Source organism: Myiozetetes cayanensis, unplaced genomic scaffold (genome assembly GCF_022539395.1).
Source record: "Myiozetetes cayanensis isolate MyiCay16 unplaced genomic scaffold, myiCay2020 scf17, whole genome shotgun sequence".
Lineage (NCBI taxonomy): Eukaryota > Metazoa > Chordata > Aves > Passeriformes > Tyrannidae > Myiozetetes > Myiozetetes cayanensis.
This window is the reverse complement of record NW_026087378.1, coordinates 1,250,447-1,268,865: the sequence shown is the minus strand read 5'-3', so window position 1 is coordinate 1,268,865 and position 18,419 is coordinate 1,250,447. Positions and strand designations below refer to the sequence as shown.

The 18,419-nt window shown below is 40.6% G+C and overlaps 2 protein-coding genes across 4 annotated transcripts in view; one reads left to right on the top strand and one right to left on the bottom strand.

Moving 5' to 3' along the window:
• Positions 1 to 18,419, top strand: part of DOCK2 (dedicator of cytokinesis 2) — a 166,292-nt gene that overhangs the window by 75,570 nt on the left and 72,303 nt on the right. The gene's annotated exons all lie outside the window — the stretch shown is intronic.
• INSYN2B (inhibitory synaptic factor family member 2B) overlaps positions 1 to 18,419 on the bottom strand; it is a 30,596-nt gene that overhangs the window by 6,753 nt on the left and 5,424 nt on the right. For both annotated transcript variants that reach the window (XM_050311877.1, XM_050311876.1), the window contains exon 2: positions 2,352 to 4,514. In XM_050311877.1, the coding sequence (XP_050167834.1) occupies positions 2,352 to 3,715 (1,364 nt within the window). In that variant the 5' untranslated portion in view covers positions 3,716 to 4,514. The remainder of the gene's footprint in view (positions 1 to 2,351; positions 4,515 to 18,419) is intronic.

Below are 18,419 nucleotides of genomic sequence, written 5' to 3'. Positions count from 1 at the left end.
CATGCAGAACTGCATGTAGGGGAGAAGGAGTGGGGGTTCTTTCCTGTCATTTCTGAAGGAAGCACATTCCAGGTGGTAGCTGGATGAAGAATACAACAGAGAAGTGAGTGCTTAAACTGGACACAGATTTGGGTCCCTGCCTCAGATCTTGCCTCTTACCTGAACTTTTGGGTTCTGGGGTGCTATAAATGGGTTTTTTTTTTTGCATTTTTCTCTCAGTATTTGGTTTTGTCTGTTGTGTTATTAGAAAGTTGTTGGTAGAAAATGATATGGAACGAGCTTCAAAGAGGGATAGCTGGAGTTGAGCTACCTGGGAAAAGATTTTATATGGAATAACAATTTATGTGAGCCCAGTGGAAGCTAATAGAAGTGTTTTCACTTTAACAGCCAGATGGGCATTACTGGTTAATGCTTCCAGATAAAAAAGATAATCTATGTGGAGTAAAATCACAGGCTAACTAGATTTATATATTTTAAAATTTTTAGTGAGTGTAGATTCATATTTAGAATGAGAGTTGGAAAGTAATTCATCACAAACAGAAGAAATTCAGTTACCAGCTAAAATTCTTCATAAAGGAAAGAATTCTTCAAAATGGATTTTTCTTTGTTTTTCTGCAGAAGCTGTAAGAAAGTTGGGGCATATAAAATTGTGGCCTCAGTTAGTTCTATCCTGACAGTTCTGCTCAGCCACGAAAACCTGTCCTGCCCACGTGGGAACAAGTGCAACGACCTAATGCTGGGTGATGTGAGCAAGGCAGGGTCGTGCTCTGTGCTATTTGTATGCAACTTGAACCCAAAACCCTCAGTGCAGCCTTCTTGTAATGTTTACACAGTTGGTGGAAATGTGGAATGTTATCTGTTATCCATATATCCAGGTTTATCCATTAATTTTAATCAGTAAATACTATTGATACACATGATCTGATTTTAAAATTGAGGGTGCTGCTTGATGCACAAAGCAGTTGAGTATAAGTGACTATTCTAGATGCCTAAGCAGCCTGTGCTGAGGATAAAATTGTTCATGATAACATAGACTACACATTGTTTAATCTTTTAAAAAATAAATTAAAATGGAACCTTTATTCTCTTAATACTTTGACAGATTTATCTATGAGTTTTTCAAAGATAAGTTATTTGATGGATGTACTGCGTTATAACCAGGCAGAACTGTCAAGTGTATCCTAGATGCATTTACTGTAAGTGGGAGATGCTGTTAATGGTGTGGAAAGCTTGTTTAGGATATTCTGAAACTTGGTTTGAGTACAGAATTATTTAGAATTCCTTTTTAACCTATGAAGGTGTCCATTCTTGAGACCTTAGTTGCATTTATGGTATTACTGTTATTTACAATGCATCAATAAGTGTATAAATGCTGCTGGCAGCCTTAGCTACTGACACAAATACAGGTCACTCATTCTTGCTGAGCTGCAGAAAGCAGAGCTCTGAAATCTGAGGTTCTGAAGTGAGTTCTTCCCAAGAGTCTTTACTCCCTCTGTGTCCTTAGTTCTAATCCTTTTTAAGCAGCTCCCTCTGCTTGTTTTTAGGGGTAGTAATGATTTATAGAAATGATTTATAGAGCAGGAGGGTAGCTTTTGTGACATCAGCTGTGTCAGCCCTAGGGCTGCCTGGGCACTGCGTGGGTATCTGACCTTGCCGTGGGTTTGTTGTACTGCAGGAGTACATTGAACTCTTGGGTTTTGATGTTGTCCTGCATTCAGATTTTAGGCAGCTGGAGACCGATAATTTTCAGGTGTCAGTGGCTTCGTATCGAACACCATCAATCTAAATGAAAAAGGGAGTTGTTAAGCTGTGTCTCACTGGAATTAGTAAAGGCAGTGGCAGCTATAGCCAAACTATGCAGAGACTTTCTTCTCTGTTGAGGCCCAATTACCACAAAAATGGTGTAAGATGCCTTTTCTGCAAACTCATCTTTAAACATCCGAAGAGATATATTTTTCAGTAGCAAAGGTTAAAAGAATGCTAACATCTACTTTACACTTCTGATGAATTAATGTAATAATGGCCAGTCTTCACGAGTGAAGATCCGGGGAAGGTCTTTCCACCTTCCAGCCTGCGCATTGGATTTTTTTAGGTGAGACACAGTGTGCGCGGAACTGAGCCCACCCTTTAATCCTAAGGTTCATCTGCCGGGGCCAAGCGAGCTTGGACGGTGGCAGTGAGGTCCTTAGGACGTAGGTGGGTTGCCTTTAAGGGCTAACGAGCCCCACCTGCCCGGGAGTGGCCCTGACCGGGAATCGAACCCGGGTCTCGGCGGTGATAGCGCCGCGCCCTTACCACTAGACCACCAGGGGCTCCTCTGATGAATTACTGATATTAAAAATGGACCGTACCCTTCACTCAGAGCTCTGGATTTTTCCAGGTCTTGGATTACATTCAAAAGGACTTTAATCTTCTCCTGGTTGGACTGCAAGGATTCCTCCACAGACTGCAGCCTGCCTTGGAGGGCACAGAGTTCGCCATGTGCCAAGTGAATTTGATTTATTTCACTAATCTCTTTGTTGGTTTGCGGTTTGATGTCATTCCTTGGCGGATAAGACTTTATGTGAAATCCTTCTAAACAGCTGTTGCACTGGGAAGCATCTGACTGGGTGGAGTTCTTCTGGATTTCAGGATTACAGGACAGAGCAGGTTGTGGTGCTGACGTGGCTGTGTGGTCACCTGGTGACGCCAGGCAGCTGGAATCCGGTTTGTGCTCTCCTGCCTGGTGACAGTCTCTGAGGAAACAAGGAGATGAGCTGTGATTTGATGGAGGTGACACTGGGGCGGGTTCCTTGCTGCTGGCATCTCTGCTGGCTGCAGGCAGCTCAGAATCGCTTTTGGCCACTTCACAAGCAGCAGAACGGGGATCACATTCCCTGCAGCTGGCAGAGTTGCTTAGGCAAGGCTCTGCTCTGTCAGACTCAGAGGCCACCGTGCTGTTCTCATTGCTCTCAGTGCCGTGGATGACAGTAGAGGAGTGCAGGGAATGACTTGGATTGGTGGCTGTGTCTGGTGCATCCATGGAAACATTTCTGTCCCGTGGAAAGCTCACATGTATGTATTCAGGCACCTGTGTGGACACAGTTGTCTTCTCTGATACTGAGGAATCATCTGGGTAGATGGGCCCGTTGCTTTGTGCTTTTGGTGCTCTTTGACTCAACTGCCCATCTCCCTCACTATTCCTGCATCCATCCTCCATGTGGTTTGTTATCCTCAGGTAACAGAGATCTGCAGACATCATGTCCTGCTCACAGAGACTGCCATTTACCTGGATAGGATGTGCAGGCTCTGTTGGCATCTCTGTTAACGATTTACTTACTGTCAGCTTCTTCTTCTTAAAAACAGGGAAGTGTTTCCTGAGGCTGGGAGAGGTTTGTATGGCAATATTCCGAAGCCCCTTCTGAGCCCTTGGAAAAGTTGGAGAGCGAGTCAGCAAAAAATTGTGATCCCTAAATATCTCTGTTTTTCCAGTGGGGAAAGCCGTGCCCGGGGCGGGATGAGCATCCAGCTCCTCCTTGGTGCTCACACCGTCGTCCTTGAACCGGACCTGCTGGGATTTGGTCCTGCGGTGCTGGGGGTGCCTCAGGAAATCCGCAGAGTCCAGGCTGTTCCTTTTCAGGAGCACTGGGCGCATTTTCATGCTTTGCTGGGCCATTGAATCACAATTTAGAGTCTGTAAGTAACGTGTTTCCTTGCGACCCATTTCATTTGTCATTTGACCTGTATGTTGAGATTGTTCCCGAGGTACAAATTAATACTTTACTCCTGGAGTGGATCATTCTTCTCTTTGCTGGCCCATGTACTGTTCACTGACATGCTCTCCTTAGGGATCTTCCTTTGAATTTAATTGCTGATCAGACCAAACACTCAGATAAAGAAATTAAATAGAAAATTTACAGAAAGTTTTCTTGTAGCCAGGGAATGCAGAAATCCCGGTGTCCGAAGCCAACATGATCTTTGTATTACAAAGCTGCCACAGGGCTGGTACACTTATAGTTAACTAATTCAAAGGTAAGGTTGAGTCTATGGCTTTCCTGGTGGATCTTGTTTGACAGCAGCTCTCCATTAGTGATCCAGCTCTTTTTGTGATGGACCAGTCAGATGTGTTTTATTTGCATCTTGTCTAAACAAGAAGCATCATAACTTTTGGGGGCGTTTTCATTTCTGATGCATAGATGTATTGCTGGAATATATCCCTTTATACCCAACTGAATTGCTTTCTTTAGAGATAGTTTTTCTTCTTCAGCCATCTTTTTAATGTTCCAGTTGAAACTAATCTTCCCAAACAGTTAAGCAAAATGTAACCACTTCTGACCAGGGGAAAATCCAACATCCAGTGGGATTCAGTGGAGGAAGTTATTGGTGTGTAGCTACTGCAGTTCTTGCAGATACAAGGCCAGTCATATCCAAAGGGTCTGGTTCAGTTCTGTCAGTTCAGTTCTGTGAATACTTTGGCATCAGAAGAGAGGTCCAGACCAAATAACTGGCAAATGCAGAACAACAGACAATGTTTCCTGAAAAATAAAAAGATAATAGCTGTAACTGAACAAACTGGCAAACACGGATAATTTTCTGCTGCTGTCTCCCAACAACTTTTCATCTGCAGTGGTTCTGTAACTTTGGCAATTAGATACTTGTAGGGAAACTGAAAAATGTTTTGTAATTTTAAGGTACCTAAAGATATTTTTCATATGCAATACAATGCACAAAAAATAGTTACATATTTATATCCAATGCATATAAAATATCACAGGCCTGAACCTGACTCCAGATACAGATCTTAAGACTTAGAGTTGAAAATGGCCATTTAATCCTGTTAAGGATGAAAAATCAAAGAGATACATGTATGAATATGCTCAGTTTGTGTGCAGGAGGCTGGGCTGGAAGGCTCTGGTTTGCCACGTTTGTCCAGGGCTCATCATGGAAAAACAAACATTGAACATTTTGAATGGCCACTAAATCTTCCATTGCTGAAAATCAGTCAGGACAGTAACATGGTCCCAGTAACCATTTATTACATGTGGGATAGACTTCCTCACAAATGTGAATTCTTCTACCCCAGTCATTCCAGAAGAGTCTGAGCCCTGGTCCAGGATGTGCTGGATCAGTAGCAGATTTCAACTGCTCGGTTTCAGAACTCACACATGAGATGTACCTGAATATCAAATATTTTCCCTGTATTTTTACTAAGTTAAACTAAATCTGAATCTGGTTGCTACAAAAGAATAGGGATAAGAGAAGAAATTTATGCAAAATGTGGGAAATATTCTATGAGACTTTTAGTAATCCAATAGAGTTTGGTTTTAGGATTACAGTGATTTTCAAGGTTGGGGCTAAATTCCCAGCATAGTGCTAATTTACCATTAACTCTGTTCCCTGTTAATTCACCGGTTGTTTCATTGGCCTTAGCACTTCCATTAGCTCAGAACCCTTTATTAAAGGTTTTAAGCATTAAACAGACTTTACCATATTTAATTTAAGAGAATTGATGAGATGGGTACAGTGGGAAAGATCTTGTTACAGAATATAGCAAACTGTTCTGTAGCATCATGTAACATTTAGGCACTGTAATACAATTTAAGCAAAGTAATAATGTGATATTATTCTATTATAAAGTTTTAGAAGAAAATGAGTGTTGGATTATTTCTCTGCAGAGAGAAATGTCACATTAAATATTGAGGGAATAAGTACGTGCATTAACACCAAATTTTACTTTGATGATATGCAAGAATTAAGTACTGAAATCACTGTGGTGTTTGTGCACTGGAAACAAGTACCACAATAAACAAGTCCAACAGTTTCTGCAAATAACATTCCACTGCCAAGTTCTGAATTCTCGTATCATCCACTAATTACTGGGGACATTTTACAGTTTTGTTTGAGAATTTATCCAAATATTGCAGTAGCATTCTCCACTTCCCACCACAGCTGCTGTGCTCCAGGCAGATGGACTACTTTGAAACTTATACTTGCCCAATTAAATTCAGAAAGAAGCTTTAGAAAGCTAATCCTTTGTGTTTTAAATACAAGTAAAAAGCCCTTAAGGGTTTTCTGAGAGCTCTCTCCTTTGGCTGTAGAGGCATGTGAGTGAGATTCCTGCATTCTTAATTTGCAAATTGCTATTTTAACTCTGTTGGTTTTCAGCTTCCTTGGCATCCAATAGTCTGGAGTTCAGACAAATCATAATGAAAGTTTTGATGCTGTTATTTATATTAAATCAACCTGAAGTAGAAAACACATGGGTAGGAACACTCAAATATTTGGATTGAAAACCCAAACTGGTGAATATCAATGAGTTATAGGTGTCTGTGCCTGAGTTAACAAATCAGTGTAACACTGCCAATTACTCAGTTTAAATAACATTTTCCCTCACCCAGGAAGGAATTCCTCACTCCTTTCTGGCACAGCAATTTACAGCCTTGTTTTGCTGGTGATTTCACACAGAGCGAAATACGAAAAATTCTAAGGATCCATTTTATAGAAATGCTTTCAATGGATTAATTCAACTTCTGTCACTAGTAACAAAAGGCATAAGTGAGTTTTGAATTTATGTCTTGTAATAATAGCAGCAGTTTGGGTAGTAGGAATCTCCTGGGGTTTCGTGTGTACCGTGGTTCCACAGCCTCACGTGCAGCTCTCCAGCCTCTTCCTCCCCATCCCTTCCCGTTCCTGACCCACGAGGACATTTTGTGCTTGGCTTTTCCCTGTTTCGAGGACATCAATCTCACTGATATTGGTGCATTTTTGGCTTTTAGGCTTGGCTGATACTGTTACAGCAAAAAAGTCTCTCCCTGCTTTGTGCACACATCTCTTAATGGTGGTAGTTGCTCTTCAGTGGGAACTCAGTTTTGCTCCAGTGTGCACCTGTAACAAATGAATTCCCTGGAAAAGACCCAGGTGCAAATCCTGCCCCCTCAAACAACAGTGGAATCGCTTTTCCAACCTGAGGATTGTGAGTTTGAGTTCTTAGAAACGCACACACAGCTCAGCTAGACTGCCGGGCAGGAGAAATTTGACAACAGCAGAGATAATTGTATTTTTCTTTATAATTATTCTCCCCATCTTTCCTGCCTCTGCCTTCCTGATTTCTTCAAGAGAGTCAAGCACATTTTTTGGTTCATATTTCAGTCTAATGACTGAAGCTGTGGGTAGAGGAGCGCAGCTGGTCAGGATAAATGGAGATTATGGGGAATTGCCTGAAGTGGAAAACCAGGCAGCAAAGGACATTGTGGGGATTTTGGAAGAGTGCAGATGTGTGAGAGTGGCACTTGTGGGCATTTTCTGCAGTTTGTGGAAAAAGTTAAATATTTGACATGGTTTTCAAACTCATTCACCTGCAGTTGGTCACCTTAATTTTCTATTTGGCTGCTTTGCTCAAAAAATAAGTGGTTTTTCCTTATAGTGAGTGTGACATATTTGTAGTATTTTGGAGTTTCTTTATGCATGTTTTAAGGCCAACACTTCTTGGAAAAAAAAATCTTCTTGAGCAGATTCTCTTCACTAAATGTCACTGGTTAAAAATATTTTTTGTGAGAGCTTTCAACAGGGAGATGATCAGTGTAATTTTCCTTCTACTTTTGAGCATCTGCACTTTGAATTTCCCAATTCCCTTTATGGCAGAGGGTTGGAACAAGGTGATCTTTAAGGTCTCTCCCAACCCAAACCTTTTTGATTCTATGAGAGCTGACAGAGCTGTAATAACTGTAAGATAACATATTCAGACTCAGCAGTTTTCTGTCATATCTGATTTGTGTTTCATCCTGTATAATATAGATTTTCCATGATGTGCAGCTAGATGGACGTTTTCAGTTTAGAGAGCCAGCTTGATGTATTTAATTATGGTTTCCTAGGTGGGAGAATCATGATCCTCAGTTCCTAAGGAATTATTGTGACTGTCACTTTCCCTTCATGTTGCAAATCTTTCCAGTCATCCTAAAATATTGTTGGGACAAGAGGCTGCATGTACTGGGGCCCTTGTGATCTGTGGGCTTGAGCTCTCATTCATGAGCAGGTTCACCCCTGCTTTTCAAAAGGAAAAATCAGTGCCTGAAATGCAACTTTTTTTTTAGTTAACAAGGCTGAATTAAGGCTCTAAGTGCATTGGTTTGGATTTGCTTTGCTTTCTGTTCATTTTCTGTCTCCACCAGAAACTTCAGCAGTAGATGTTGGCCAAGCTGATTAATTTGGCCATATCTCTTCTTTTTATGAAACTCATGTTGGTTTTATTCCTCAAAACAGTGAGGGATGTTGAGGATTAGTTTAGATACATTTCTGAAATCCCTAGAGACTGCAGTGAAACATAAATCACCTGCTAGCACGAAGAGCTAGAGGTAGATTTGAAACCATTAGAACTGGATGATGCTGAACATTCTCTCCTTTTCCCTTTTCCTGCCCTTCCTTCTTGCCAAGGGAAATGGATGGAAATGTGCTGAAAGTTACTGGTGAGCTGCAAGGAGCAATATTTTCAGATGGAAATTCATGACAGATGCAGAGCCTGTAAAGTAAAATCAGTCCCCCAGAAGTGCAAATGTGCAGCTTATTGTGATACACAGGAAAGAGCTGGCAGGGAACAGGAAAGATAAAACTGCTGAGAGAGGTTTTTAAGTGGCCTCTGTGTCCAGGGACCAGTTGTTGATCACAAGGAGTCTTATTGCTTTGAGTCCCACAGAATAGAGCACATTTTATGAAGGTGAATGTGTTTATTGTAAGAGATGGGATAATTGGTGTAGCACGGCTTTGTGTCTGGAGTTTTCTCCAGTGCACAGCTTGTCTTGTGTAATGTTCTTCTCTCACTTGCTCTAATTGGGCATACACAGAATTCCAGGTTCTGATGCTGCTCAGGGTCACAGAGGAGTTCTCTGCATGTTCCTCTGAGTGCCCAGATCTTCCCCACAACACTGCTTTGGTTAATGCTGAAGGAGCTGTACCTGAGTTTGCCTGAGAAACAAGGACTGAAGACAAAGGCATGAACTTTTCTACCGACCTTGCTTTTTGAGCCACCTGCAGGTGGGATGAAGGTGACTGGGGAAGAGGATCTAACACAGATGAGGAATACAGGGTAGGATGAGTAACCTTCTGTCCTCAAAAAGAGAACATTTCAGTACTGGCAGAGATTATAGGGTTTTGTCTCTGGTTAATTTTACAGGAAGATTTGAAAATTACTTCAGGTTGGTGAGACTGGGTAGAGAAGATGCTGTGATGTTTACTGCAGCAGAAAAAGGGACTTAGCTAAGCAAGTTTTAGGGACGAAATTGAGGGTGGTTTGCCTGTAATTTGACTGGGATGATGCAATGCCATTCTGCACGAACTGCTGAAGATGCACTGAAAGATAAAGCCATGATGATCTTTTCAATACAACTTTCAGAACTACGATACTTGAAGTTTTTATTCTACTCCAATAAAAATAAAAGTTCTTTTCCTTTGAAAAGGCGATACATTCCATTGGCTTTTTGAGGAAGAAAGGCTTCATGGATTAGGAAACATTGTTATCTCAGTATTTCTTCTGGAGCAGACACTGGAAATTGTTCATGCAAGGTTTAGTGTCAGGAGGTAAGATACAACTCTTTATTCACTTAAGAGGAAAGTGTTTCAGTCACACATTTATATATAGTACCCAAGCTGCATTTTTTTTCCAGTGTTAGTTTGCAAAGACAAGTGTACTTAAAACTGAGAAATTTCTCTTGAAGAACTGCTTGAATGCCTCCAGGGAGATGGAAGTTATCCAATGTGGCAGGTTGGGGAGCTGGAAAGTGTCCAAAAAGCTGGTTCATATCACAAAATTTCAGTGCTCTTTCTTAGCAGTGTGAAAAAATACTGCTAAGTACTTGATGTTTGTGTCACAGTATGCACACATCTTACACCTTGGCTTACTCTGAGTTTATATTCAGGCTTTTTAAAATGCTAAAAGATATATACATGATACAGTTCTATAGGTAGCCTGTGCCTAGGCAGGTTTACACATCTGTGTGGGTATGACAGAGGCCTCAGCAGTTTGGTTACAGGTAGATTAGTTCATAAAATTGACCTCTGGAACTTCCTCTTGGGTTTTCAGTTGTAACTATGCCTGATAGAACAGTTAAATTTAATATTTTTCCTGAGCAGCAAACTCCAAAGCTACATTTGTGTGGTTCCTGGGGGACAGGTTGCCACTGCCCACCCTCTTTCTCCTGGTGAGACACTGCTATAGAAAAAAACCACTTAAAACCAGAACAAAATACTTGCTGAAGCCTGTGATTTCTACACTGGAGTTGTTTTCATCATTACAATATTCATTTACTCCTAAAAAAAACAACTTTAGATTGTACTTGCTGCAACCCCTTAACTTTTTTTCTACTGTTTTCTTTTTTTTCCTGATTAATTTATCACTTCAGAGCAAGAGTGACATGACAGAGCTGAGTCCTGGAGTGTTCAGCAGTGTGCTGTGCTGCAGCTGTGTGTAAAGCCCTGCAACCACTGTGTTTGCAGTTGTGATTCTCTATAACTTCTTCTTTTTCTTTTTTCTTTTTTTTTTTTGCCACTTCAGTACGTGGGAGTATTCAGTAAATGTAAGGAGTCAACTGTTACTCTCACTTGTATCACAAGGCTGGATATATCAGGAGGCAGTGAGAGAGGAAACCATGCCAGGATCTTGCTGGAATACCTTCCCCCATGGCTTCTGTGTTTCCTACGGGAATATTGAAACCTGGGGGGAAGGGTTGTGCCAGATCCCATCACGGTAACAGGGCTGCAATTTCAAATCTGCATCTCGAGGTTTGTTTTGTTGGGTTTGTTTGTTTTTTTTTTTTAACCTGAGTTCCTTCAGGCCAGTATTTCATCCTCCTGAGATGTGCTTTGTGTACTCAGCTGAGCACACCTCGCTGCACCTCTTCCCAGACGCCAGTTTTGCAAAACATTTGTCGGTGTGGGGGAATTGAGTTACTGCAGCTCAGACTGGGTTAGCAGAAAGTGGCTGACAGTGAGTGCTGGAGAGCCTGGAATTGCGGTTATTGGCTCTGGCAGGGCAGACGCAGGGAGTGACATTTCCACAAGCTCCCAACTTCTGGTGGGAGCAGCTGCAGGTGGAGGGAGAGAGCAGGCTGGGATAGAACGAGCTGGGGGCTCCTCTGAGAAAATCTGCTCTCAGTTGTGACCAGGGCTGCTTTGGAGGATCACAGGCAGCTTTTCTCGGGCTTTGGGATTTTGCAGTGTAGTCTGCTAAGTCAGTAATGCACTGGCATGTGTGCTCTTGGAATGTTTGCAGAGTGAAGCAGTGATACAGTTGGCAGCAAGGTTGGCAGTGCAGGTTTTGTGTGAGTTCTGTGTTATTTTATCCTCAGCCTGTCAGGAGACAGAATTGTCCGTTCTGGAGAGGGATTGGTGAGGAGCAGAGCAAGAGAGAAACCTCTGCTTAATTAAAACGTCCTGCTATAAGTAATTTTACATCAAAATACACCAGCCTGATGATGGTGGAGAGTTCATTGACAGCTATTTTGGGGCATTATAGTTAAATAGATGAGAATTACATGATCAGTAAGCCTTTTGGTGTGTCTGTTCCCTTCCTTTGACTTTGCAGTTGCAAATTTTAGTTCTATTTCATAATGTCCATAGGGGAGGAATTAAGGAAACTCAAAGTTCAGATTTATAAGACTTACAAGTATTTGGTAAAAGCACAACCCTTAGTATCTTGATTTTCTGTTCAATGTTGCTTCATGTTGCAGATAAATAATGGGAAGGGACAGCACAGGTGTATTTAGCTGTGCTTGTGTCTGCAGTGCTTCTCTTTAAATCCTTGAGAACAGCTGCAGGTTTAGTCTTTTTTATGAGCATTATGAAGGTAATTTTTTTTCAGTCATGTTTTCAGTCTGCCTCATCACCTTATCCATAATTCTCTGTGACTTTATTCTGTCATTTTATACACCACTTCTGTCCTGTATATTTTAATACTCTGCAGTTTAATGCTGTTTGTGAGGTGCACAGATTATTATTATTATGCAGAGCAGGTGCCTTTAAAAATGAATTGTGGCACCGTTATTGCCTGACTACTACCTTTTCTAAAGGTGGAGAAGAGTTGCTTTTGAAAAGCTTTGCTGTTTGTGAGGAGAGGATTTGGAAGAAGCCCACTTCAGTTAATTATTTATAGCCTGAAAAATAATGTAGCCTTACAATTGCTCTCCAAACTCTGCACCGCTCCCCACGCTGGGAGCCCCAGGCATCAAAAGAAAGCTTCTCTGCAGCTCATGCTTTGACAGAGACACCCTGTCTAAGTTACAGCATTATTATCATGTGTAGCATTATTATATTATTAATGTATTTATGGCTAGATACTGGGTTTTTTCTTCAAAGAAATAGAATGAAAAATCAGTCAAATCTTGCCCCGCTGGGGTAAGACAAACAACTGGCTAATTTGTTCTTCACACTTTCTAAGTTTTAACATTGTCATCATGGGTTGCATTATTTTATATTATTAATATTTTTATCCTTTTCTTGGTGGTTACTGCTGGCTTGGGACAGGTTATGAAAGTTAAAAGTGTCTCAGTTCTAACAGGCACTGAGGAATGTAGGAATAGAGAGTGTTCAAAAAGATGCCAAACAACTTTCTTGCTATTTAGAAAGAAAATCTGTGTTTCTTCTTTATCCAAAACTTGTTTATTTTTTCATGAAGTAAGTTGCAAACAGTCTGAGTTATATAGGGACTGGACTCTTGTCAGGAACCCAAATGCTCTTGATGTCTGAAGGGCTTAGGGTGACATGGTAAAAAGCCTCAGAACAAGAAGGGTGAATTTACAGTGGTTCTATCAGCCTTGGAACTAATTGCTTTGGTACATTCAGCTCTCAATCATATTCTCTATTCCTTAATATCACAGAAATATTAATGTGAATAATTTCTTGAATACATAAATTCCTAGTGTAAAGAAATGGAGACTGAGCAGGTAGAGGTTATTATTGGAGATGTCATGACACTCCCAATGAAGGGCTGGGATTCAGTGGCTGGGGGTCTTTGGCACATGAGTGCACATAGAAACAGAGGATGGAATTCTGTGCAACTCTGTCTTAGGGGATAAAATAGTGCATGTGGTGAGATAATAAACCTCATATCATAGTTAAAAGTAATTCATTACAATGGCAGAAAAAGCGAGATGATGATACTCTAATATGTGTTGAGAATGAGGGGAGAGAGAATCATCTTATAACCTACTAAAGTATCATGGAAATAAATATATCTCCTGCTGTCCTGAAGTGTGTCCAAAAAGCAAAGATTTAAAAAACCATAAATCACAGAAGTGTGATCATTTCACTGTCCTCCTGGGAAAGGTGATGCCTAACCTTGTGGAGTTTCTGACATGACACCACAGAGTGATTAAAGGGTGGTGACCCTTTAATGATCTGCTGATGGAGTCACCAAAGGCAAGATGAACATCTGTGGGCACACCAAGGGCTCCTGACCCTTGCTGAACAAATGACCAACATAAGCACACGTCCCAGTGATGTCAAGGGCAAAACAAAAGCCTGCTTGTTTCTTTGCCTTTTCTCACATTTCCTAATGCCTGGATCTCATACCTGATTTTTGTGCCTTGTATAAATTCAAATTTTATTTTTGGCTTACGAAGTTCTATTTAGAGAGATAGGGAAGTTAATAATTGGTAGATGTGTCTAATAAATCTGCAGTGTCCTGAGCTGTGTGGCACTTGCTTGTCACTCGGTGTTGGGCTATTTGTTATCCAGTCCTTACTCAGCCTGGCAGTTTGGAGAAGTCCAGGAGTTATATATGGGAACTGCAATAAGCCTGACTGAAAAACTGCATGGAAATCAGTATCTTCAAGATAATTTGGCAGGCTGAAATTATTTTTCCACAAGGAGACAGAAAGATAAAACATATGCAGCGTTCTCTACGAATTAATAGAAACTTTAGTTCCTCACATGGTGTGAAATATGTGAAATCCTTAGAAAGTAATATGTAAGTTCATCCCATAAGCAGATACATATTGCCTTAAAATCGCTTTCCCTGTGCTTTCTGATCCTCTTCTAAGCACAATACTGCAGAATGGCTTGAGTAATTAAGCCTTTTACATGATTTTATCATCTCTAGCGAGTTGGAGAAGAAAAGAACGATCTCTAAAAGTAGTTGCATAATATGAATATGGCCTGCCCTGCTCCAGTGTCTCAGGAACAAAGATGACCTTTCTTCTTTTTTGTATCCCTGGGATGTTCTCCTGGGGCCTGTTAGTGTAATATCAGCAATTTTATAGAAGTTCCTTCCCTCCTTCATTATACCATACGAGCAGTGTGTTGCCCTAGTGGCTCTGCAATGAGGTTATCTTCAGAAGAGTGCACTGGTGTTTTTTGTTTTAAAGAATAATTTCATTGTAAAAGGTCTCCTTGGGAGTAGCTTCAGGTTGAATTTGGGTAAGCAGCTGTGTGATTTAAGGAAAGTGATGAAATGTGGTCCTGTGTCATTTAGAAGGCAGATAAAACATGAAGCAGGTGGGTGTGGTTTGTGTCTCACTCCAGACATGCCTGGAAGTGTATTTCCCCAATGTTTTCCAGACAAAGTTAAACAAGAAAACAAATGAATTCCTTACCACAAAGCTGAGCAGGCCAGGCAACCAAGCACCTGTTAGAGAAGCCTGGGTTAGGATTATCAGTGTGTTAACAACATAAAATTGGGGGTGTTTCCAGTTTTTCTCTGTTTTATTTGTGGTTTGGTTTTTTTTTGTCCAGTCAAATTAAAACAACAACAACACCACACTTTAAAATATTGGTAGAATCCCCAGAAACGTTGCTGGGTGTAATCTGTCAAGATTGCTTTGTTATTCCCCTAAATTCCCAAGAAGACTCATGAGGCAGGAATATAAGGCTGCCTGACTGGTAGCCTGAGGGCGTGTGTATCCTTGTGTAACAGGAACTGACCTAGTTCAAGGGGGGAACATCCTTTCCCTTTTAAAAAAATAAAATAAAATAAAAAATTAATAAATTTCATACATTGATAGAGATGTCTGTGTTCCTGGTATTACTCGTTTTGGGAATAGCTTCCAGAAAACCGCAGTGATTTCTGTTGCAGTAATTAGGACTAGCAGACTAACAAGGCTTATTTCATGCACTTTGCATGACCCCAGGACACCCCACGTTGTTTCCTCCTTCAGCCTGAAATGCTGATGTGCCCAAACCTTTATCAGGGGATCACTCCTGCTAAAGGACTGGAGCCAGCAGGACAGAAATGCATCAGAGCAGGGGTTATATTTGGGGTTTCCCAGCTGCTGGCAGTGTCCAGGGTAACCCACCCTGCCCACTGTCCTTACCCTGTACAGTTATTTTCTTCAGCTGCTTTGCCACCCAAGAGCCCCCTTCCCTACACACTGCTGTGAAACCCTGGATAGTGTGGTCAGGAATATAACAGAGTGCAAGTTCTTTTTTACTCTGCTCCAAAATCCTGCTGAACACATTCTTGGTTTCCTGTTTTCATGCCTGAATGCTCTGTTCTTCCCGAGCATCTGTGCCTTGAGCTCTACAACCTGCTAAGGCCGACCTAATGTCCTGGAACCCTGGAACTGCAGCTCTGTCATTTAGACTTTCATGATAATCTGGAAGGGATAAGGAACTGCTGTTCCTGTATTTCGAATTTCCTCCTTCTCTCTTGCCTTATTCATTTGGCATCAACCTATGTGCAGTATTATTTCTTCTTTTGTTTGATTGTAAACTTTTTTTGATTTTTTTTTTAAATAACTGATTCATAACTATTTGCTAAAAAATATTTAAATATTTTAATGTTTGGTTTTTTAGCAGTCTTTGAGGTCGAGGTGTTGTACCAAGGAGAGATTAAATAAAAGACATTTTTAACTTATGTGACTACACTGCCATTTAAAAAAAAACAACAAACAAACAAGATAAATGGCCTTGGTGTAATAGTAAATGCTCTTTTTCAACATCTTTTCTAAATATAAGAAATTCTATGGGAAAGGCATCTTTATTTTAGGAAAGATAGTTAAGAAAAAACACTCTACATTGCTGGCACTATGCCCTGCAGTCCAGGAAGTCCTGGTTTAAGATAAAAAAACTTAGTAGCATCCTTTAAAATAAAAACTGAGCAAAACAAGTTCCTTTTTTTTCTCTTCTTCTTCTTAATAAACATGCCTTGAAAACTGATAATGATCCAAATGGGAAATTTGATTCTAGTCTCTCCAGCTGTCCAGACTCTTGCCTTAATATTGTAATGTTGCAGCCAATAGTTTGGAGAGTCTTTGACCAGGAACTACACAAATAAATCACGAGATGCAGGTTCAGGAAGCAGAAATGTAACATTCAGCTTAATGGGTTTGTGCTGACTTATATGGGAAAGGAGTTTGCTTATTATGTCACCAAGATATCATTAAAAATCTCTGTGAAAATACCTTAAAAATTCTTTTGGATATGTGATGTTACAGGGTGTTTGGTCTTTCAGTTCTATAGAATTAATAAGACAAAAAATTACTTTCTTCATAAACAACTCCCTTTGTATCCCTTCAGAGGAGGGGTGTAATAAGGATGATTCTACCAACCATGATCTAATAAGCTTTTCTGAACAACTTCAGCAACACAGCTCTGAAACTGCTATTAAATCCAACACTGTTAATATGGAAAATATAGTTGAGGTGTAAGTTGTAATAGTTCTAATCATAACCTTTTTCCTGTATGTGTTGTTAGGTATATACTGATGCTGCCACACATTCTGTATTGCAGTGACTAATCATAAAAATAAGAGGCTTTTAAGTTTAGGAGATGCATACACTAAATATCTGAGGCATAACAAGTTGCATTTTCTGTATATGCCATTTCTCTGGCCCTCTGAGTCCTAAGTCTGCTCATATATGTGTGTGATCCCGATTTTGTTTGTTTTTTTACCAGGAATGCAGTTCACTAACATGTGTTTACACTCATTATTTTGTTTGCTCTGTTCAGGAGAAGGTGTTAGCAAGGCAATCTATTTGGATTAAATCCTAGTTTAGTGATTAGGAAAAATAAATCTGAGCAAATAGCCCTGAATGTTTTTGGCAGTAAAACAACACGAGGAAGTGTCTTTTTGGCATGCAGTTGTCATACTCTGAAGGAGTTCAGATGGTCAGATGACATGGCACTACATCATATTTTTGTGACTGTGTTTGCAAAATTGCTGGAAGCTGTTTGAAACCCAGTCTGTGTTTGGGAAGACCTGCTGGAATAACAACCAATTATTCTGAGGAGGATTTATGTTTGGGGTTTTTCTGAGGGAGGTGAGTTGAATTTCAGACTAAGGACGTCATTTGCTGTCAGAAGGGTTTAGTGCCAGGGTAGCAGAGGTGTCACCTGTGAGCAGTGGGATGTGCTTTGAGAACCACCAGGAGCAATTCAGTCCTGTCCTTTTGCAGTTTTTTTAAGGATTTGGAGGCTCCTGGATTGCAATCATGGAGCAACCAAGGGGCACTCACACTCCTGATGGAGCACAAGTCTTGGGGCACTCTGGGATTTCATGTGCATTTCTCTTCACTGGCAAAACTGCTGTCCCAGCCCCAGAGTCCAGTTTAGCAGCTCCCCAAGTAGGTACAGCTTTAGAACTGCCTAGCACATACAAATGAAGCCAGTTCTCCAAACACTGCAGTCAAAGGCAGTAATATATTTAAAAGCAAATTCCAAGTATCTGGTGAGTGTAGCATTTGTATTAAGAAAAACAAGCAGTTTTCTTTATTAACTTGAGCTGTGGATGTTACTTATTTTCTCTCCTGTGCTTCTACAAGAGTGTTTTGTGTATATATATGGTGATAAATGTATCTTAACTGTGTAATTAGAAGGTTGTTCATGTCCTCTACTAATGACCTTACTTTTTACAGGCTTTTGACTGGTTTCTCTATTTCTCATTTAAAAAAAAAAAAAAAGGAGGAAAACCCAAGTGCTAAAATAAAGCCCTGATTTAGTTACTCAGAGAAATGCCACCTCCCATCTTCATTCTAGTTTTCTTGTAAGCACATAATAAATCCAGCTCTCATTGGGCTGGTGCACAGAGTCATTAAAGGAGCATTCCTTCTTCTGCCAGAGCCCAGGACAATGTGTTAGTAGGGCAGAATCTCCCTAAAAGAGTTTAGCATGTGCCCAAATTCTTGGTGCAGACAATATTTGGGAAATTTCTCTCTATGTTGTTATAGTTTCCAGATGATTTGTTTCTGTTTCATTATCACTGAGAATGAACCAACTGGGACATCTTACAAGTGGCTCCTTAAAGAGACCCACACCTAAGGAGGAGGCACATTTGGTAGTGGTTTGTGGAATATTCACTAGCAGGACATTCTGCATTGGGTCAAAGTGGAGCCCACTGTCACATAAGAACTAAGAACCCAATATAAACCCCTATTGGATATAATTTAGATATGAAAAATAATTCAGACATGGAAGAAAGTTGTTCCAACAGTTGCTACTTGCTATTAATCGATCCTAAA